Here is a 22,853-nt window from a genome sequence, read left to right on the forward strand (position 1 = left end):
AATCCTTGCATTAAAAATAAGAACACGTTTCACCCTCTCTGGCAACGAAACAGGTGTTAATTTGTTTAAACACCAAGTAGATCGCTTTTGCAAGGAAAGACGTCTGCATTAACTACACACACCAAAAAAAACAGGTCCCATGATATCATCCTGGCATTGATATTCTATCTCACGCTCTGTGCGTCTCTCTGAGATAAGGGCCATTGTCCGAAACGTCTGCCTGCTGTGCGATTAAGCTCGTCAGCGGCGCTTTTTATGGGGGTTCAGCGTCACACTCTGCTGAGCGGGCGTCGAATGAGTTGGTTCCTCGGTGACGGGAGGTGAGGGTTCAATACGAGACTGAATCCGCACCCCGAGCCTTTGGGCTCACGCTGCCTGCCCCGATGGTGAGGGCGATCAAATATCATCGCCGTAATTCTAGGGGGTTGCAAATTTATAAACAAATGGTTTTCCGTTGTTTTGTTGTTGTTGTTGTTTTTATTCTAGACTGGATTCATCGTGCCAAATTCGAGTGCGTTAGCCCTTCAGCAATTTTATTTGCAGCATTCGCTCACTCAGTCTACCGTAGACACTACATTTGATTGTTTTTTTTCGTACAAGTCAGTGTTAATTACCAAAACAGCTTCTTGTGTGGTAGCAGCACATCTGCCAATAACAGTTAATCCGTTTTTATAAAACTGTATATCGTTTTATTCATACTGTGCACATTATTGCATCGGGCAGATGGTAGAATTGGACATCCGTGCTTAACTACTAATAACATTCGTTAGAATTAAAGTGAATTCACAATTCGGCTTTGTGACGCTCCAAAGTCGAAGTTTATCGATGGCAAATCGCCTCGTGCGGTCCAGGCACTTTGCACCGATTGGTGAGAATTAGCAAAACGGCAAACTTCGGATGCGTTGAGCTGCAACGTGGACGTTTCTCACGTGCGTGGAATTAATTTCGGGTCACTGACGTGGAGATGAATGATGTCCGTTGGTATCCTGACGTCAATATTAGCGGTGCAATACACGGCTTACGTAACTGCGTGCATACGTTTGTCTCTCAGTCCTGCCAGCGGCGATGTTACGGCATATCAGAGGTTGACTATACATTTATGAATACATTGACGTGAAAACGTAACTTAATATTGTGCTATTTCGTTTATACAAATTATATTTCGACCACACACATGGTACGTGCTACGTCCACATGCGTACAGATCTCTCCTATAGCCTTACAGGCCAGCAGGCACACGAGGGGGTGGGTGGTCACCACCACGCCCGACCGCCTTTGTCTCCCTAGTGGCGATGTCTACACACACCGCACCAGGTCCTCATTTGAGGCTGAGTCGACCTAGGGCAGACCCAGGACCTGTTCAGATAAGCATCATTGGTGTTGCCCGTGAGCGGGAATCGAACCCGGGCTGCTGAGTTCGTAGCATAGCGCAGCGCGCTAACCGTTGCGCCACCGCTCCCCATTGAGCTGTACATCATCAACCAGCGAGCACCTGCTAAGGCCTTTGTCTTTCAAGGTGACGTTACCCACTTTGCACTCGGTACTCATTCAAGGCTGAGCTGACCTAGGAGAATCCCGGACTAGGTCAAGAGAGTCAGAGAGCCGCTTGCGTACTGGAGATGTATCGCGAAAGGGAATCGAATCTAAGTCGCCGGGTGCCTGGCGCAGTGCGCTTAACCACCCAACGCTACCCCCACCCCCACTACACCCACACACAAAACAAAAACAAAGATCCCCCGTAACAGACTGTTGGTGCAAGTGCTGTTAGCGAGCACCTAATGAAGGCCAGGACGGCACACGAGGGGGTGGGTGGCCAGCACCACAAACACACACACACATACAAAGAAAAAGATCCCCCGTATAGCCTTAACAGACTGTAGGGGCAAGTGCTGTTAGCGAGCACCTATGAAGGCCGGAACGGTACACGAGGGGGTTGGTGGCAAGCACCACGCCCGACCGCCTTTGTCTCCCCAGTGGCGATGTTTACACACCGCACCAGGTACTCATTTGAGGTTGAGTCGACCTAGGGGAGGCCCAGGACCGGTTCAGATAATCGTCACTGGTGTTTGCCGTGAGCGGGAATCGAACCCGGGTCGCCAGGTTCGTAGTGCAGCACGCTAACCACCACACTACCGCTCCCCTCACACATATACACACACACACACAAGCACAAGCACGCACACACATACACACACACAAGCACACGCACGCGCGCGCAGCGCATTCCTGTTAAAACCACGCACACGCTGGGGTTTGCGGGACGCGCATGCCGACTGCCAGATAGGTTAAGGCAGCAATGTGGGAAAGTGTGAGGTGCGGTGTGACTCGTTATCTCGACTTGAGGGTTCCCGTCTCCCCTTTCTCCACTGCTCGTTCACTCAGAATCGTCGACTCAGAAAAATAAAAAGGCACAGGCGTACACTTAACCGGACCGGCGAGGTAGCGACTTTGTTTTGCCGCTGGGTCGTCTCGGTGTGATTCCCAACCCACGGCTTATGGCTACGCACTGGACCTTCTGCTTGGGTCGCTCTTGACTGAAGTGGATCTGGGTGTCAGTCGCGAGGTCATCATCGTGGGCAATTAAATTCCCCGTGAAGGAACGAGTAAGACCGTCGTGTGTGTGTATCTCTCCATCACGGTGCGTGAGCTCGAATGGCACGTGGAGAATGGTCTGGAACTCAAGTGAGATGTCCGTAGCGAGGTTACAGCTCTGGCCGATGTTTGTTCTGCCGATAATGCAACGTGGGATTATTAATTGCAAAAGGTTCCGTTATATATCTTGCTTATCAAGTGAGCGGCAATAGAGGGGGCTTGTCGATTATCATTCTGCGAGCGGCTCTGAGCCACTCGGGTTTGGAATTCCACAGTTCAATTCGGAGCAGCAGGAGCAGCAGTGACAACACCACGAATTGTCACAATGCCATCTCTTCCTTTTTATTTATTGTCGCGGCAAAGCTTCCCTGAGTCCCGAGGTTCCGTCCGCAGGAGGGGACCCTCGCCAGCCATTGCTCTCCCTTCCGAGGCTTAGAGTTTGTGTTCGGTGACGTGAGATGTTTATTTACGGAGGCAAATCGTACGAAGGGCGTTTTAAAGGCAGACAATTTGCGCTCTCCCTCGATAGACCAGTGCAGTGGATACACGGCATCAGGCCAAGCGTCTGAACGCGACTTCCAAATGCCTTCCGTAAGACACACGTTGTCACGCACAAGCGCACGCGCGCTCACCCCTCAGACTTATCAGACAACAAACGTGGCCAACGATAGTCGTAGGTTTGCTGTGCGCTCGATGCAATTGGAAACAAACGGATGTTGGCCACAGCGAAATTAATGCCCCCTCTCCAGCATCCCTCGATTTGTGCGGATGAGTTGCGTGCAAGCGGTGCGTGATCATCGCTTACCTGCCGCATCGAAGCGATGGGCCCACACGTGGCCACTGGACGTCTGGGCCGGCTAAGGCCCTCTGGGTTTTCCTAGCCCCCTTGGAGTACGAGGTGCTGCTATTCACCACCCCCCCCCCCCCAACAAACACCCACCCCATCACGTTTAGTTAGAAGGTTATTAACGCCGCAAGTAAATGCGTCTCCAGAGAGCCGTTCGCGAGCACGATGCGAAATAATTTGAAGGCACTGCTTCGTGTAAACGCATCTGTGATGCGCACACACGCACACTTAATCTGCGTGCCCTACTATGTAATTCGGTACATGATAATACCTGGATACACACAGTACACTCACTAGATCTCTCTGCAAAGTAATTAATTAATTAACTTGACACACTTAAGCACTCACTCATTCACTTCCTCTCTTGCTCACTCACTCATTCGTTCGCGCACTCAATCATTCACTCCCCTCAGTTTACTCACCAACTCGTTCACCAACCCACTCGGTCACTCACTCGCTCGCCCGCCCGCCCCTTCGCTCGCTCACTCGTGTCACATTGAAGGATTGGTTTGCAGCTGAAGGAATGCCGTAAAAGCTTGGATTTAAAATACCACGAGACGAGCCGACGAGAGAGCACGGACACCCAGCGATGCGTGATACAAGTACAGTATGCAGAGGCAGATAAAGAAGCAGAGGTTTGGGTAAGAGCTATGAAGAGTGGAGGATTTGCACTCCACCTGCCTGTCACGATGGTGCCTGACGCACCCCGACCCCGATGCACGTGTGCAACCAGCCACTCGTTGATTGGCTGAAGACATCGTCAATATACGTAGAGGGCGACAGAGCTTGGGCAATTGTTTGTAGGTGGGGCTTACCGCCTGGTTGCTGCTGCTACCTTGCAGCGAGAGATGCCACGTGCCTCAGTGACTGCGCTGCTTTATATTGAAAACTAACAAACAAGAAAACGTAAACTGGTGCACCAATTATTGCTTTTCCGCAGTTTTTGACCGGCGGATAAACAATTCTTCATATGGTCAACGCAGCACAGTGACATCTTATCAAATCAAGTTATTTTCATGTATTAATCTTCAGAATATATATTTATAACATGCAACCCTTCGTCAATCCACTGCTGGATTAAGGACTCCCACACCGGCGGGCGGGTTAGTCACGGGAATTGCTTGACCATACTTCACCACTCTGGTTCAGTGTAAGTTGGTGAAGAGGAATCGGGGGCAAGAAATGAAGGGCTGGTTCAGATATCGCACCAGCTACTGATTTGAGGCTGAGTCGACCTGGGGGAGGCCCAGGACCGGTTCCGATAACCGTCACCGGTCCTACACACACGCGCATGCAAAGATCTCTCTGTCAATTTGAATCGGCACTCTGTACGCTAATGCGGGACGTGTTTAACAATCATTGGGCTCGTGAAGTGTGTTACAAAAGTGCAGGCGATCTACACAACACGTTGCACATCGGTGATAACTTCGGGGAAACACTTTGACATGGCGGGACTTCGACGGACTCCCATTACGGGCGGCTGTCGAGTGTGTAGGCGGTGCAACTGCACCAGACTCCCACAGGCCACAGTGGTGGTGGTGTCTGGCTCATTGGGGAGGGGTGGCGCAGCGGTTAGGGTGCCATGCTACGAACCCGGCGACACGAGTTCGATTCCCGCTCACGGCCAACACCGGTGACGCTTATCTGAACCGGACCTAGGCCTCCCCTAGATCGACTCAGCCTCAAATGGGTACCTGGTACGGTGTGCGTAAACATCCCCTCTGGGGAGACAAAGGCGGTCGGACGTGGTGTTGACCACCCACCCCCTCGTGTACCGTCCTGGCCATTTAACAGCGCTTGCCCCAACAGATTGTTAAAGGCTACGGAGGCGAGTGGATCTTTGGTGTGCAACTGCTGCGTGACGCATTGTTTTGGCACGTCGTTCGACGTTTCTCCGCACGCGCCGGGAAGCGGGCTCTGCCTGACCGTCATGTGTGTGCGCGTGTGTCCTGTGTGCGTGTGTGTGTGCGCGTGTGTCCTGTGTGCGTGTGTGTGTGCGCGTGTGTCCTGTGTGCGTGTGTGTGTGCGCGCGTGTCCCAGCAGGCGGCTTCGCCGGCGCCCAGGTGTGCCGGCCGCACATCCTGCCGGGGCCGGCCGGCCTCTCGTGGCTCGATGGCGGCAAGGCGCTGGGCGCTCACCACCCGCACAGCCCCGCCGCCTGGAGCGTCTCCCCGTTCGGCAAGTCGGCCCTGCACGCCGCCCACGCTCACCACCCGCACGCCCACCACCCGCACCACCCCCACCCGGGCAGCCTGGCCGGCTACAGCCCCGGCGGCGGCGGCGGCGGCGGCAGCGGGGTGGCGTCGGCCGCCAGCCCGCACCACCACCACCACCACCTGTTCGGCTTCTCGTCGACGCCGCCCAAGGACTCGGCGCACAGTCCGGTGGACGCGCCAGGCGGCGGGGCCGGGGCCGCTGGCGGCGGAGCCGGCGGAGGAGGAGGAGGCGGAGGAGGGGGTGGAGGTGGCCGCGGCACGCAGAGAGATGAAATGGACAAGGAGCAGATGCACCAGCAGCAGCAGCAGCAGCACGGGCAGAAGAATGCGTTTGCACTGCACCAGCAGCAGCAGCAGCAGCAGCACCAGCAGCAGCAGCAGCAGGGAGGTGGTGGGGATCAGGGTGGACTCAAGTTGGAGAGCTGCAGTCCGCCCCGAAGCGGGGAGCATCCAGCCGCCTCGGCGACGCACCACCCCATCCCCATGTACCCGCACTACCTGGCCGGCGGGCCCAATTACGGTGACCCGCTCTACCCCCACGGGGGGCTGCTGGGGGGTTCCCCCGTGGGGTTCACCCCGAAGCCGCGCAGCAAGTCGCGAACGTCCGCAGGTAGTGAACCCCGACACCGACTCTCTCTCTCCACCTCCCACTCTCTCCCATCTTCCCTCCCCCCCAAGCCTCCTCTGTCACCGTCACTTTGCTGGCGTGCGTGCGTGTGCTTGGAGTGGCCACTTGCAGCACCGCGCGGAGCCAGGCCACAGTGCAGTTGGAACAATTGGCAAGTGCTGGGCCAGCGGTGGGGATGGGGGGGGGGGATAAGGGAAAGTTTAAGGGCACCCCAATTGGCGCAAGGCTGTTGACAAAAATATTAAACGGGGCGTGCAACAAATCGAACTCGGATACTTAATAAAAAAACACGAAATGCTAGAAAAATGTATCATAATTCTCTGCCGCACGATTACGATATTTTAACTAATAATCTCACACAGCCGCAATATAATTAAGTCCCATGTGACTAGGCCATCATCATCAGCATCATGTTTATTCTAGTCATGTGGGTCAACCCAAACATGAATTCTGTTCAGAGCCTACGACGGGCTGACAAAATTTGCCCAACGGTGCCGATCGGTCCCAGATTCCGTCCTCTTTGCACGAGTTCGCACCGTGGGCAGCCGAGGTTCACGATTCGTCAACGAGTTGCGCATCCATCGATTTCATTGGCCCACTAAAATCGGTAGAAACCGGCCCGGAATTTGCTTCCTTAAACAGCGATGGATCTCCGAACAGAGATCTCGAATATGTACGGCATCTCATTCCATTGCAAAAAAAATGTAACGGGCCAAACATCCCAATGGCAGGACTCTCTTGGAAAAAAGAGAATCAAGACTCAAATTATGCTTTCCTGGATAAAAAAAATGAGAAAGCGTAATGATAATTACGTAATTGCAATAGTGGTGGATGATATACTCTATGGTTATACAACACGGCCTATGTTTCCAGTGAAGAGGTTCTGCAGTCCAACTCAGATACCTACGCCAGCTCTAGGGTGAATTCTAGAGTTAGTGAAGAGTGTAGAGGTGATTCTGATGGTTAAATATTTGACAGAAATCCAGGAGGTGTGCAAGTAGGCCGTTTGTAGTTGGTTTTCAGGGCACTCCAACCTAACTTTTTTTCGAAAATGTGATGTGATTTTTTTTTTTAAACCAGGTAAGGCCCACTGACCTATGCGGTGCTCTTTCAGAAGCGACCAGACCACAAATGATGAAGTGGCTTTATGAAGTGGCTTATCACGTGGAAATATATAGCAGCCAAATACTCTCAATAAAGGTTGATTCTAAATGTTGAAGGAAAAACCGGAGCACCCGGAGAACAATCCACGCGACCACGGGGAGAGAGACACGCAAAATCCAATTATACAGCAGCAGGCGTCGGGGTTGGTAACGAACCCACGACCTCCCGTATACCAGGCGAGGTAGTTATCTCTCCCCCGCGCTGCCCAGTGACTCGTATGGCAGTGACATCACTGGAGGCCCGAGGTGGCTGCACTTGAATGTAAATTGAACTTCCTTCATTTTTCAATTAAGGACAAAAAAATGTCAAAAATCGAGCCTGCGACTAGGGCCCTTTACACGTGTTCCCGCCACGATAACGACCAATCGTTCGTTGCGTTTCATATCGGTCGCGAAAGCCTACCTGTTAAACTTCATGCTGTGTGTCAATGCGAAGTCGCCACTGAAATGTCGTGTTAGTGTTCGTGCGCGCGCGCGTGTGTGTGCGCATGTGTGTGTGCGCGCGCGTGTGTGCGCATGTGTGTGCATGTGTGTGTGCGCGCGTGTGTGCGCGTGTGTGTGTGTGTTTTCGGATAAAGGGGGCGAGGGACGTTTGCGAGGTTTGCGCCGTATTGTTACGTGCATGCCACTGCCCACATGTCGTCGCCATAGCGAAATGTTCTCCCCGCCCGTGAATATGACGGAGAGCGCGATGCAAAGCGTAGTCAGGAGCAGACCAAACCCCGCTGTGTTTGTGCCGTCCGTCATTCATGCACCACGCGCGCAACTCGCCAGCCCAAAACCTGCCCAGAGCATAAGGTCAGGGTGGGTGGGTGGGGGGGGAGAGTTGAATAGAAAGGCAGAATCGCAGCATTATTATTATTTTATTGGAATACGCGCGTGTACAATTTGGCCTCAGCGACGCAAAAAAAAAGTGAAACAGGCTACGCGCGTGATTGTCTGCAGCTGCGCATCCCGACCAAAAGCCCAGTTTGCCTCGATGGAGGATTCGGTGATTTGAAAAATCACGATGATGATGATGCTGATAAAAATGTACTCCACGGCTCGGAATGTCGCGGGGAAATTTCTCGGTGCATCGTTTCGCAGCGGATCGAGACTGGCGAGTGGACGATGCCAGTTAGATAATATGAACCACTATCGGTCGAGGCATCTGCTTCAACTCTGAGCGTAAAGCAGTGATAAATTGATCGCACCACTGTAGTTGGCGGTCACGGCGCGTATGTTAAAAATATTGAACGGTGAACTTGAACTCGCGCCGATGTCTGGGTTCCGATTATTCGCGTTGGCCGGACAGTTTGTCCAGTGGGTCACATTCGCGATGGCTTCAGTGAGGGCTGGAACGCGTGCCCGGCCACAACGATTGCTTTTGGCGCGTTACCGATCGCAAAACGTTGTCCCTGTCAGAGGGCGGACGCTCTCGAGAGAAGCCGCGGCGCGCCACGCAGGGTCACGGCGCCCACATATTTGTCGAGCTCACCCGCAACGGTCGATCGATGTAAAACATATTTTTTGTCATGCGTAAAAAATAATAACGGTTCATTTGCTGTGGTTTCGCGGACATCCCCGGCGCAAAGGAGATGTGCGCATCACGTTAGCGGAATAATCACCTTTTAAGTATGTTCTCAAATCAATAAACCATTACCTGTTGCTGCCAGGCCACCCGGTCCTGGCTCCAGAATCTCGCTTCATGCCTGGTGCCTCGACTTTCCACCTCCCCATGCAGCACGATGCCACCTCCTCACATCCCTGGCCTTCCTCTGGGCATGAGAGCTTGGAGCTCAACCTCAAATATCCTTTCGGTGAGCTTCCTTTCCTGCTCCATTTGGTCCAAAAACAGCAAAGCTAAAAGAGAAAAAGCCCCAAACACGAAACCAATTGTTTGCTTTTTGAAATTTTCTTTTTGTCACGTGATTTTGTTCTGACATTTCTTTTCTGCACCTGCCTTCGACACACATCGCGTAGACGTTCGGCAATCGCTGAGGCGGCGCGTTGAGGGGAGGGGGGGGGGACGCCCCGTGCGAGCGAAATCGCTTCTTTCCTCCCAAACCGCATCGTGGTTAACGAACGATGTGCAATTCGGTTTTGAAATCTCGCTCCCAACACCGTTGCCTTCTGTCCGCTCGCTGGCCATCGTTGATGTTTCGTTGTAGAACGCCAGCGCTGAGCCCCCCCCCCCCCACCCTCAACCCTTTTGAAGCCTCTTGAATTAAATGCAGCTCGTTTAAATTGCAAGACGCATTTATGGACCGACAGAGTGATTTCGCGTTATTGTGCACCGAATTGAGGCTTCGCAGTTTAAAAAATTCCCACGCCCCCGTCCAATGATGCGCAGTTGCCTGACAATATGTGCCGCACATCACGATCAAACGTAACGTTCAAATTATTAGTCTAGTTATGACTGCGTTTTTACACACAACGATTAACCCGTACGCCAATGACACTCCCCGTGTCATTGTAGGGGGGGGGGGGGGCAGCTTCTAATGCACGAACACTTCCGCTACCCCAAGAGGCAATTGTGAGCGTAATTATGAATCGTCAAACCGAGGAATTCTAAATAAAACGAGCCCAAAAAGCTCCGAATCTCCACTCTTTTTTTTACGCACAGGCTTCACCGCTCCACCCAGACGGAACGCACGCGCTTGTTCACACGCGGAACGCACACACGCGCTTTGTTCACACGCGGAACGCCTGCCAGCCCCCGCCTCGTACCCACTTGCATCGCGCTCTCTAACGCCCGACGAAATGTAACTTACTTTTTTTCGTTACATTTAACACCAAAACTGCCCCAAGTATAAAATGCAGCTCATAAAACGCGAACCTGCCTGTTTTACGCACGACGTATCCGCTGTTGTTGTTTCGTCTCCCTTTAAAGTGTCTCGCCAGATACGATGCCGCGCATAACCTCTCTGTGGATATTACGCGAGCTGAGAAGCGCAAAATGTGCCTGGAAATTTTGCAGCGACCTGAAATGAGTTTTATTTGCGCTGTTTGTTTCTGTGCTGCTGTGCGCGTGTGTGTGTCCGCATTACGTGAATGGGCTACGTAAGCTGACAATTGAACCCTTACCCTAACTCCAGCCCAGGGATATGATTTGACGCTTGCAGGGTCATAGACTGCAGACATCGTTGAGATTAGAACGTTGGTCGTAGGGGTTGAGATTTAGGTTAGTGGTCACCGAGAGACTCAAGCTGAACCGACATTCTGCGAAGAATTCGAATGCAAAGTTATTGCCTGGTTCATATTGGCATAATTCTGAAGTGCTTGTGAGCAGATGGCTGCTGTTTCATTGGCTGTGGCGATTGTTTTTAAGTGTCACCTCGATATAGAATAGTGCCAAACGCGCTTTGCACCACGCTCTCTGACTCCCAACAAGCTGTAACGATTCGAAAGATGACCCCAATCGGAGCATCGCCTACAAAAGGGAGACTTGCGCTCCTGTTGGCCGGGATGGTGCAAAATATCGCGCGCTTCAAAACCACATCCGCGTTCAGACGCCGCTTTAGAAACACAGTTCAGGCCTTCATTTCAGTCGGGCATATCGTAGGTCGGCACACCACATCCAGTATACCTTTCACTGTGACTGCTAGGCAAGCGTCACCTGTTCTAGTCTTCCAGCTACTCGGAAGTAAAAAGTAAAAAAAAAAGTAAAAAAAAAATCAGCGAGAAACGTATCCCTGCAAGCGTCAGAGTCGTTCATACCAGGGGCTGGATGCAAACCTACGCTGCGCGAGCGCGGGTACCGGCGTCGCTGGAAGCGGCCGTCTGAAACGTTTGCGTGGCGTGTGTGCCGTTGCTCTCTCGCAGCCGAAGGGCGCGAGTGCGTCAACTGCGGAGCGACGTCCACCCCGCTGTGGCGCCGGGATGGCACGGGCCACTACCTGTGCAACGCGTGCGGCCTCTACCACAAGATGAACGGGCAGAACCGGCCCCTCATCAAGCCCAAGCGCCGGCTGGTGAGTGCGAGCGAGCGTGTGAGCGGGCGAGTGTGTGAGCGAGTGAGGAGCGTGAGTTGGCACAGTATGGGGTGGGCACAGGTGGTGCATCGGGCCAGTCATATCGGTTAGACCACCCATGGCACCACCTTACCCGTGACCTCCTGTCAGCGAGCCTTTCGACACGTGGCCTCAAAGTGCACCTGACCTGGCACAGGCGCCGTGGTGACGTCGTCATCACTGAGTGGCGAATGGCGGCTGTTCGTGTTGGTGTCGGTGAGCGAATGGCACTTGTCCCAACAGCCTGTGCAGGCCACACCGGGGTACCTTTGCCTTTGTGCCGATCCGCAGAAAGTTGGCACATGCGGTGCGTTCGCCAGTCACATGGGTCAGTCGACCCCATAGCGCCTGGGTCTGCCCGCGCGACCTCCTGCCAGCGAGCGAAGCTGCCTTCCCCACGTCACGTGACAGCCCAGCACGAGCATCGTGGTGACGTCACCGTCGCTTTAGTGGCGCACGGAGGCTGTCGTTGCTGTGTGTTGAGATATCACGCTCGCTGCCGACTGTAGCCGCAGCCTGGCGTAGGACCCGGGCTTCGTAGCGCCGCGTGAAAACCCACTGCTCCACTGCCCCATGCACTCCACGTAACCACAGCGAGCGTGAGCGATACGGCTCGCGTGGAGATTTGGGTTTCAGGCTATGCTGAGGGCAATAATGTTTGAGCTACGGTTTGGATAAGGGCTTGGGTTGTCTTTGCTGTAATTTTATAAAGTTCAGCAAACAAAAGGAACACGCGCCAAACGCGGTGGACGCGAATAATTTAGCGACAAAAAATTTGAACATCGTAGAATCAACATAGAAGTCACGTTCCTGAGTTTCCGGGGAAGTGTCCTGCTGCCATGCAAATTCAATGGGGTCAAACACGCTCGCTTCACGCGCCCACGAGCACATGCGCACACACGTTGCGTAACCTACGCTCGAGCGCAACATGCGGTTAGAATAAGCACGATTGCGTATTGTCCGTATCGTGGGCTTAACTCGTCAAAGAATACTTTCTGGGGGTCTGGCTCGCCAGAGTACTAAACTCAGTCAACTATTTATTTATTTTACGAGGTAAGGCCCACTGAGCTATATCGCTCTTTTTCCAGAAGCAACCTGGCCACAAATGGTAACTCAACGAAGTGGCTTATCGCGTGGAGATTTTTACCAGCAGCCAAATACTCTAAAGGTGCGATGTTGATTCTAAATGTTGAGGTAAGAAAAAACGGAGGACTCGAAGAAAAATCCACGCAACCACGGCGAGAGAGAGAGACACGCAAACTCCAAATTTACAGGCGTCAGGGTCGGGATCGAACCCACGACCTCCTGCATACCAGGTGAGGTAGTTAACATCAACATCGTGCTGGGCGCTGATATTGTTTGTGGGACGCCGGCCGGCGAGTAATCCGGCACTGTTCCATGATATTTTGTAAACACGTAGATCGTAAACAGCGAGCCATCCTTGACCACGGGATGCAGACGTGCCGTATCGCTCGCTTGGCTGAGCAGCAACCCGTCAAAAAGATGAACTCCTGTGATTAAACGAGTTTGATTGGCAGCTCCTTTGTCCCTCTCAAGGCCACGGCAGAGCGGTTTTGACGACTCACAACTCTCACAATCTGGCTCCGCACAGAGTCCGTGCACCACCTGGTCACGACACACACAGGACTATGATGTAGACATATAATAAAAAGCAAAAAAATCTAACAAAAAGCTGGGATCCCCTGTATAGTCTTTATCGGGTTGTTGGGGCAAGCGCTGTTGTTTGTGGAGCGGCGCCGATGAAGGCTGGCATTGCACGAGGGGGCGGGTGGCCAACACCACGCCCGGCCACCTTTGTCTCCCCAGCAGCGATGCTTTACACATCGCACCAGTTGCTCATTTGAGGCTGAGTTGACCTAGGGGAGACCCAGGTCAGGTATTCAGATATCCGCCACTGTTGTCGGTTGTGAGCGGGAATCGAACTCAGGTTACCGGGTTCGTATTGCGGTGCTCCAACCATTACGCCACCAGTGGTGGCGTAGCTATCGAGTGTGTAGGCGGTGCAACTGCCATCGGGCCCCACGTGCCAGAGGGGCGCAGAGAAAGGGGATACAAACATGACAATGGGGGAGGGGGGAGGTTGAAGATTGGACAGGAGAGAGTGGTGGAGGCATTACATTTCTGGCACCACGACCTATCATCATCACCACGACCTATCATCATCATCATCACCACGACCTATCATCATCATCACCACGACCTATCATCATCATCACGACCTATTATCATCATCACGACCTATCATCATCATCACGACAACCTATCATCATCACAACCTATCATCATCACGACCTATTATCATCATCACCACGCCTATTATCATCATCATCACGACCTATCATCATCATCATCATCACAACCTATCATCATCACAACCTATCATCATCACGACATATCATCATCATAATCACGACCTATCATCATCATCACCACGACCTATCATCATCATCATCACCACGACCTTCGTCGATTGTGCCCACCCATGCCTCCCCAGCCACTGACTCCATCCAGGGAACGTCGCTTCACGACGTTCGCTGTGCACTACCGCCTTGCGCATCCTCCAGCTTTGTTGACCCAAGCCCTCAAATCTAAAAAAACTAAAATCATTTTGTTTTATTCTCATCTAGGGAAGACCCAGTGAGCTGTGTGGCTGGTTTTTTTCCAGAAGCGACCTGGCCACAACTGATAGCTTAACGAAGTGGCTGATCATCACGTGGAAATGCACAGCAGCCAAATACAAAAACGCGTGATGTTGATTCTAAATGTGGAGGGAAAAACCAGAGGACCCGGAGGAAAATCCACGTGACCACAGGGAGAGAGACACCGCAAACTCCAAATATACAGTCGTCGTCAGGGTCGGGATCGAACCCATGGACCTCCTGCATACCACGGGAGGTAGTTAACGTCTCTCCGCCTTGGCTAAGCCCAGCGTGCGTTGAGCGCCGCTCCCAATCCCACAAACAGAGCCACGGAGGCTCGCGCGGCGCCGTGGGGAGCCGCACCTTTGTATTTGTCGTCATTAGGTTTCACAAACAACGGAAATGCTGTCACTGTGGCCCCCAGCGCTGGCACGGCGGGCACACAGTAGGCACGGTGGCACAATGCCACTCGCGACAATGGCGTTTGTGAATCTATTGTTGTTGTTGTCGTCGTCGTTGTTGTTATTGTAATTTCTGGAAGAGAGGGAGAGAGCGAGGTTTTGGGATGGGGAGAGAAAGTTAGCAACTTATAAACAAACATTCGCGCAGGTCCGTTTTATAACATTAATGAAAGTGATTGTAAGAATGGTGGTGGTGGTGGTGATAACTTACAAGCCCTTTGCCAATCCACCGCTGCATTGGATGAGCGCTGCTGATGTTAGCCCTGGACGGGAATCGAGCTTAAGTGAGCTTATTATCGTGCCACCATTGCACCACACATAGACACACACACTCGAATTGTATATATGTATATTTATTATTAATATAATAATACACGTTAGTTATTCTTTATTATTTTGGTTCCTATAACTGTGACACTAATGGCAATTAATAAAACAACAATAGTGTCCCTTCATTGGGGGAAATGTCTCACTAGAATTTTACAGGCTGTTTTTCAAGAGCTTCCTGAAATCATAATGTTTGGCCAAATTGATGACATTTTGTGTTTCGTTGATCAAACAAAGTAACGATGGGAGCAGTGCTCATCTCTCGCGTTTACTCGGTGGCAATTCCACATTCTCATGGTTGGGATGAGTCCGGGTCTATGAGATATCCCACAAAAGTGGTGCTTGCGTCAATGGCTCTCAAAGCGAATGAACGGCTGAGCGAGCTGTGGGGTGCGAATTTGAACCTCCAGGTTTTGGATTGCCAGCAGCGCATTCATAAACACTCCCATCGCCAAGTCAGAACTTAAATTAAATATATTCACGTAACGTCCGTGGAATTGGTCAACGTACATAAATCGTGGTCGAAATGTTTAGAGAACATTTCATGAATTTACATTCAACGCCACTGCCACAACTTTGATGTTATATCAGGGTTTTTTCCCCCATGCCTGATGATAAGGATTTGCGTTGTTAATACGCCTACTGTGAGGGCAGTGTTACTTTTGTCCGTGCCAAATTACTTCTCAAAACTCGATTGAATCCCTTCCTTAAAATCTCTTGTGCGTGCGTGTGTGTGTACAAACCTGTACCTGTCGACTCAGCCTTAGGTCGACTCAGACTTAAACAAGTACCCGGTGCGACGTTCAATAATCATGCACTGGGGAGACAAAGACAGACATGCCGTGGTATTGACCACATCGCGTGCCTGCAAATGGCTAAAACGAGCGATTTCCCCCGTAATTATAAACTCCACGTACAGAGGAATCGCCAATGTCAGACAGTCGATGTTGCAACGGTAAACACATCACCCGCATGCCCACCGACGATCAAGCCGTCGTCCGCGTTCCACGAACCCCGATGCCGTGCGCGCAGGGCGTTGGATGCGGTCCGTTCTGCGCGCAGCGGAAACACGACGCTCGGGCGAGATTAGCCCGCCCGAGCGAACGCGCAGCCCCGATCGCCGGGGGCCCTTTCATTTTTAATTCGTCGCTGCACGCCAACGAGCAGCACAAACGCACGCGGGGCCGGGTTCTTCTTTTTTTATATATATATACCGCCCTTCGTTCCGCGTGCGCCCGTGCATTCGTTTGTGTCGATATCCGTCGTCGTGGCACGGAGCTCGCCCTGCTGAAGGTGTCGAGGAGGGGTCGACGTTCGAGGAGAGAGCGCGCAGCGCGATGCTCGGCGGTCGAGCGTACTCAGCGGGTGCCGCCGAGCCCACTTGCCCCGTCGGTCAATGCAGCCGGGCGGGGCCACCTTTGACCTTAGATACAATTTGTGTGCGCAGTGACGGTAGCGCCCGCACGGTTGGCATGCGCCTGGGTTCCAGGAACGAAATGGGGATGCCCTCCTGCACACTCCGCTAGCTCCGCCACGGGATATGTAGATCCTTTACATATCATGGCCGTGGTTCTGTGTAATTGTATCGTGAGGACGGGATGCTTACCACTGAATCAGCTTGAACAAAGTGATCAGCTGGATAGGTGACTCGTAATTTTTTTTCTACATAGAATTTACAGGATTAACAGAGTGCATTGTCTGCTGAAATGAACCCACGACTCTAACATCAGCCCACGATTCTAACATCAAGCCGCGATCCTAACACCAACCCACAATTCTACTCGGACGTCATTTACAACAACGCTAGGACATCGTGTGCCATTGTAATAGCTCCCCCCACCCCTGCCGATCCCAACTCGCGTAAACAATTTAAAGAACTCTGCGTAACCGCGGCACCCCAGGTCTCCCATTGGCCAAGAGATAAAGCATCTTGCGAGAGATGGCTCCCGCCAGATTAGACCGGACGAGGACGACGTTGGCTGATGGGCCGCTGATAGGGAGGATTATCGGAATCTCCACGTGGCAGCGAGCGCGAGTGTCGCAATGTCGTCGTCCCACCGCCGTGGTGAGCGAGAGAGAGAGAAGCTTGCGACGCCAGTTAGGCGGCCAGCGGTCAGCAAAGGCATGGGCTCATCGCTCGATGTCAAACGCTTCTGAGTGAGACAAAAACACCAGCTCCGCGCTGTTGCAATCCTGCCCAGCCGTGGTTTTCTGGCGCTCGTTGTGCATCTTCGCTACGAAGGAAAACATCGCCTCCGTATCGCGCCTGTTGTTTTTTTGCCTTCACGAACCGAAGCTACGGTTGTAGATTTCCATTCGGTGGGAATTCCCGTGAATTTCCCTGTTGGATGGCAGAAGCCATCTTTGCAAATCCCACATTGCCAGAAGGTGTCAATCCTGTGAGAACGTTTCGATGCAATGCCAGGGTCCGGCGGATTGTGCGGCCACGTCCCTCCGTACAGCCTACATCTGGCACCGTCAAAGGGCCTCTGTCTGGCCCTTTGAAGGATGCCGCAGAGGGTCAACATTCCTGAGAATGACACTCGGTCCGGTAATGGTCACATGATGCCTATGGATTGTTCCTTCCGGCGATGGAAATGCCAGTCCTGGTTCAGGATTTGTGGAAAAGTACAGGGACCGAGTTGTGAAATAGCCTACTGGACATCAGTGGGAAAGAGCTCATCGGATTCCTCCATGTATAAATACAGATCCTGATTCTGAGCCAAATGTCCATGCCATCCGTATGAATGAACATCAATAAGTTGCGTAACATCAGTGAAGAGTTGTGGAGGTGCTGGCACAGTGGTTAGCGCGCTCTGTGCTATGGACCTGGCGTGGCGAAGTATGGTCAAACAACCGCCATGCCCTGTCCATCGTGGTGGGAGACTGCCTTTACTCCGGTTATATATATGTGACTGAGCGACATGTCTCCTTGGGTTATCCCACGCAACAGCGGATGGTGATGTGTTGTTATTGTTGTAGATCGCTACAGGTAGGTCGCAGAGCGTGGGGCCTGCTGTCAGTGCGACCAGGTTGGACATGGAATGTGACCGCTCCCCAAGCCTCAGCCCGTCTTCCCTGCTGAGCCCCGTCTGGCTCGTTGACTTGAGCGCGATGTTCACTTCGTGGCTTCTGCTGCTGATGGCCCTGCTAGAACGAATCCCCATTGTTTAACTGCCATTGACCGGGCACTTCACAGCTCAAGCCTCCTGTCACCTGCTATGCCCAATCAGTCTCTCATCTAAGGACCAACCAGGCTTCAACTCGCTTAGCGTCGGAGATCTGATGAGGATTGGGCCACAGCCAAGGTTTATTTGGTCTACTTAACACGCAGAAGGCTTTCGCGACCAATATTATTCGTACTAAAGGTTCATGGGTTGGCTACGTACGGTGCGATAGAAGTCCACCACGCGTGCGCGCGCAGGACCACCGATGTTGACCGCCTCACGGAGCGGTGGTTATTTCATCGACCCCAGAAGGGATGACGGGCCGAGTGACACCCCAATCGGGAGTAGTGAGGAGTTGACGTCCGCTGCGAGGGAATTGTCTAGGCGGTTTCTTTTTTTGTTTCGCGATCCAAACCCCCCCACAAGCCCCCCGAACGCGCTTCGGTAAAAATGTCTTCATCTGCCCAGACGAGTGGCGAGGAGGGGGGTTAGCCGAGCTGCTGTTGACGAAGGCCGCGCCAGCGGTAGATCTTCCGCATTCCCGTGGCAGAGACCAGTACGTTTATAGGACGCCCACCGTTGTACGTGTTTACGTATGTTGAACTTCTTTCGCACCCTACGTGGCTAATCGGAGGTGCGGGGAGGAGGACAACAGACTAAACGCAACAAAGCAGTTATAAAGAACTTATTTTTCAATTTAAAAGCGCATTGTGTGGTTTCCTAATATCGGACGGAAGAGCGCTCCAGATGGCCACAGAAGCACATCTGAAAGTGCGTTCGTTGCGGCGACCGTCTTTGTTCGACGGCCAGCCAAAGAAAATCTGCTGCCGCCGCAGCAGAGATAACCCAGAGTTCGCGCGATGAAGGCTCATGCTGCCTGACGAGATCGCCGAGGGTATCGTGGTTTTATTTGTGGCGAGCGATCCGTCGAGGCAGAGTGGTGGCGAGTCGAGGCGGTGACGTTTTTGTTGTTGTTGTACCTCAACAGTTAAAATCAACGTCGCGCGTTCAGATTATTTGGCTGCAAGTAAATCTCCACCACGATAAGCCACTTCGTCGGGCTATCGTTTGTGGCCAGGTCACTTCTGGAAAAAAAAGAGCGATACGGCGAAGTGGGCCTTTACCTGGTAAAAATAAAAACAACAGTTTATCTTGAATAGTTATGACGCCCGTGAGACACCCGCGGATTGTGCAAACCTCCGTGCGGGTTGCTTCGTGGCCGCGGTTTGTTTTTTTGCTCAATGCAAGGCGGAGTTTGATTCCTAGCCGTGGTTGATGCGAGTGGCGAGTATTTTTTAACTGAACCGGCAATCCAGTGGCTCCCCCCGCACCTTCGCCAACCCGCACTGACCAGCGTGGCGAAGTATGGTCAAACGACGCCTTTGGGCAAAGAGCTCCTGAAGCTTCTGTTCTGCGCAGAGCTCCCCCCGAAAGCGTGTAGAATGGTTGATAAATAATGACACCGATGATGATGATGATGACAATCATGCTGATGACAGTGATGATGTCGACAAATGGCAATCGCGGTGGTGATGATGATGATGTTCATGAAGGCGAAGACGATGATAAAACAAATATTTATCGTGGAAATAGTGATGCTAATTTCAATGATGATATGATGTAAGTGATGAGAATGGAGATGATGAATGTGATTATGGCGATAATGATGATGTAACAATATTGATCATGATGATGATGATGACCGTGATCAGCGTGCGTGCGTGTGAACATTTTAACACCTCTTATTTCCAGGAAGGTTACGTGAATTAATTGCATAGACACCAATGATGGCTTTGCCGCTATGCCCCGATAACGATACCAATGGCGCGTCTCTCCGTGTGCCCCCCCCCCTCCACTCCGCCCCCTCCACCGTGCCGCCCGTTGCCGCGCAGTCCGCAGCTCGCCGCGCTGGCACCTCTTGCGCAAACTGCCAAACGACCATCACCACGCTGTGGAGGAGAAACGCCAACGGGGACCCCGTCTGCAACGCGTGCGGTCTCTACTACAAGTTGCACAATGTGAGTTGGAATGTGGCCGGAGTATCGCTCATCGCCTTGTGCGGACCTTGCACCACCGCCTAGGCGCGCTTATCTCCAACGATTTTCCTCTTTTCTGTTTTCTTCTCCACCGCTTTGGTCGGCGGTCGCAAAGTCCTGTCCCCGGCGCCCCTGTCGCAAGATCGCCGTACCGGAGATCGCTTCACGCGCGCACGCGCGCGTGCCCGCGCTGGTGCGTGAGCGTGGGCGTGCGGTGGGTCTTCGTGTGTCTCTATGGGGGGGGGGGCGGTGAGAGAGGTGAGACGGTGGATTTTGCCGTTCCCGAGTTCGATTCCCAGCCGTCGGCGGCGTATAGCGTAGCTATCGAGCGTGCAGGCACTGGGAGATGCAACGAGGCCCATAGGCCAGGCCATGAAGTGGGAGGAGGTGGGGCGGGGGGGACGCGAATTGGACAGGGGGGTGACCCGTGTCTTTCTTGCCCCGGGGCCGTTGCGCCAACCACGTCGCGCCAGCGCCAGCCACGGCTAACGTCAGCGGCAAGCGGCGTCTGAACCCGTCCTGGGCCTCTCTCCCAGTAGCTCGAAATTCACGTCCCCCTTTCAATTGCTCGGGATAAATGAGTCTGTAGTGAACGCACGCCGCTCTATGTGCAACTAGAAATGGCCTCAAAAGTGCACCTAGCCTGGCACGGCGCCCAACTGCGATTGCCGTCATCGTGTGCGTCTTACGACCCTGGCAACCCAAGCTCCATTAGTCCTCAACAGGCTCTTGCGAGCAGCACTCGCCCAACCAGATTCAGAAGCGTTATTTAGTCTGGAGGAGGAATCCAATGGGCCATGAAGCTCTTTTTCACAGATGTCCAGTAGCAAGCTGCGACAGCCGGGCGAGGCTAACACAAAATGTGGTGTGCGGTTTGGGGGAGTGGGCGTCGTCCGATAGGATTTTTTTATTGCCCCCCACATCACATTTCCGCGCACGGCGGAAGACAAGCGTGGAAATCTGGCCGAGAAGCACGTCGGGCGGAGGGTCGGCGATCGGTGCGGGAGTGTAACTCGGCGCGCGCGCTGCCAACAGGTGAACCGCCCCCTCACCATGAAGAAGGAGGGCATCCAGACGCGCAACCGCAAGATCTCCACCAAGTCGAAGAAGAGCCGCAAGAATTCCGACGGCCTGGAGGGCGACCTCGCCAAGGCCATGCACGACAAGGCCAATCACTTCAGCGCGGCGGCTCTGGCCGGTCACATGGGCTCCCTGGGGCACCACCACCACCTCAACCCGTACTCGGGCCACATGCTGCCCACCCCCACTCCCATGCACCCCTCCACCAGCCTCTCCTTCGGGCCGGCGCACCACTCCAGCATGGTGACCGCCATGTGCTAGGCCCTCCCCGAGGCGGCGCGCGTCCGGCTCGCCTGGCTCCATCGGTCGACGGCTCGCTCGATGGGTCTCGGTCGCTCGCGCGATCGACCGATCGTTCGTTTGTTCGCCGGATCGCTGGCGAGCGCGCGGGAGGCAAGCGGCGTCGCGCGCGGCAGCGTGGAGACGGCGCGGAGGCTCGTGGGAGACGGTGCTGGGAGGGGGCTCTGCGGGGCAGGGGGGGGGGGGCAGGTGGGGGGTTGTTTGTTTTGTTTTTATTGCGGTTTCTGACATCATATCCGGACGGTACGCTGGGCGCAAACGACGACTCCGCCGAAGGAATTTTACTTTTATTTTTTATTTAACGAGTCGATCGTGAGGCCGGGCTTGGTTCAGTTCCCCGTCGACAAAAAAACCACAAACCACCACGACCTTTTTAACTCACCAAAGTGGCGGCGTCCGTCCACAGAGTAACGTAAGAGGTGGACTTTTGCGCTTTGGTCCCAGAGTGACTGAGAAATGTCTGCGAGAAACGTTCACACAGGAGACGGTCCGAACGAAAGCAAACGAATTGAGCGGACAGAGAGCACCCGCGGGCGTTGTGCGGAAACCGAAACTTGGAAAAACATTGGATCGCAACCACATTTTGGAGTGCCGTGCCGTTTTACCGAATGTGAGAACGTGTAAAGCGAATGAACGAACAAAAAAAATTCGCTACGCTCATTTCAAGAAAAAAATTCCCTGGTTTTTGTCGAAAGGCCCGTTATTCAAAGAAAAAAAACCACCTAGCATGTGCGTGACAATGTAATGAAGGAAATTAATGCAGCTGCCTATATGTAAAACTTGTATTGATAAAGCTTTTTATAAATGCGTACCTTTTTAAAGGTCATATTACTGGAATACATTAAGATGTTATGCATGTCAATCCCATGTGAGAATGTTAAGCACTGTATGTTAAAGCCATGTCCCATGATTGTTTTGTCATTTGGTATAACATGTCACCCGTGTTATATCAGCATATGATATATATGTTAGGTATGTGTGCGTGTGTACGTCCGTATCACCTTGTGTGTATGTATCTTGTATACACACATAAGTGCCGTCTGTATATTGGGATGAGTGTGTCTTAATGTTAATTACATATTGAAGTAAAAAAATATATATACATATGTACAAATATATATATCTAATTTCTACCCTTGCACATTCCCAATCTTTCAATTGTTGTGTTCACACGCCAACCCTCTTACATCGTTTTTATTAAGTTATAGACCACGGCAACGACATTCCCCCTCCGGGGGCTCGAAATGAACACGAGAAGACTCCCAACTCCACGACGCCACACGTCACAGCTTTGGAAAGAACAAACCAAAAAAGACACACGCAACAAAGACAAAGATCCCCCGTGTAGCCTTAACAGACTGTTGGGGCAAGTGCTGTTAGCGAG

General features: G+C 52.7%; 1 protein-coding gene across 10 annotated transcripts in view; it reads left to right on the top strand.

Annotated features, from left to right (window-relative positions):
* The window catches only part of LOC144730032 (GATA-binding factor 2-like), a 40,888-nt gene extending 18,286 nt beyond the window's left edge, over positions 1 to 22,602 (top strand). For 4 of the 10 annotated variants that reach the window (XM_078610501.1, XM_078610505.1, XM_078610507.1 and 1 more), the window contains exons 3-7: positions 5,480 to 6,265; positions 9,102 to 9,245; positions 11,251 to 11,399; positions 19,946 to 20,071; positions 21,125 to 22,602. In XM_078610501.1, the coding sequence (XP_078466627.1) occupies positions 5,480 to 6,265; positions 9,102 to 9,245; positions 11,251 to 11,399; positions 19,946 to 20,071; positions 21,125 to 21,430 (1,511 nt within the window). In that variant the 3' untranslated portion in view covers positions 21,431 to 22,602. Of the gene's footprint in view, positions 1 to 5,479; positions 6,266 to 9,101; positions 9,246 to 11,250; positions 11,405 to 19,945; positions 20,072 to 21,124 lie in introns of those variants that run through there. The other 6 variants (XM_078610502.1, XM_078610510.1, XM_078610509.1 and 3 more) reach the window with 6 other exon arrangements.
* Positions 22,603 to 22,853: the final 251 nt, after the last annotated feature.

Source organism: Lampetra planeri, chromosome 34 (genome assembly GCF_965212315.1).
Source record: "Lampetra planeri chromosome 34, kcLamPlan1.2.h2, whole genome shotgun sequence".
Classification (NCBI taxonomy): domain Eukaryota; kingdom Metazoa; phylum Chordata; class Hyperoartia; order Petromyzontiformes; family Petromyzontidae; genus Lampetra; species Lampetra planeri.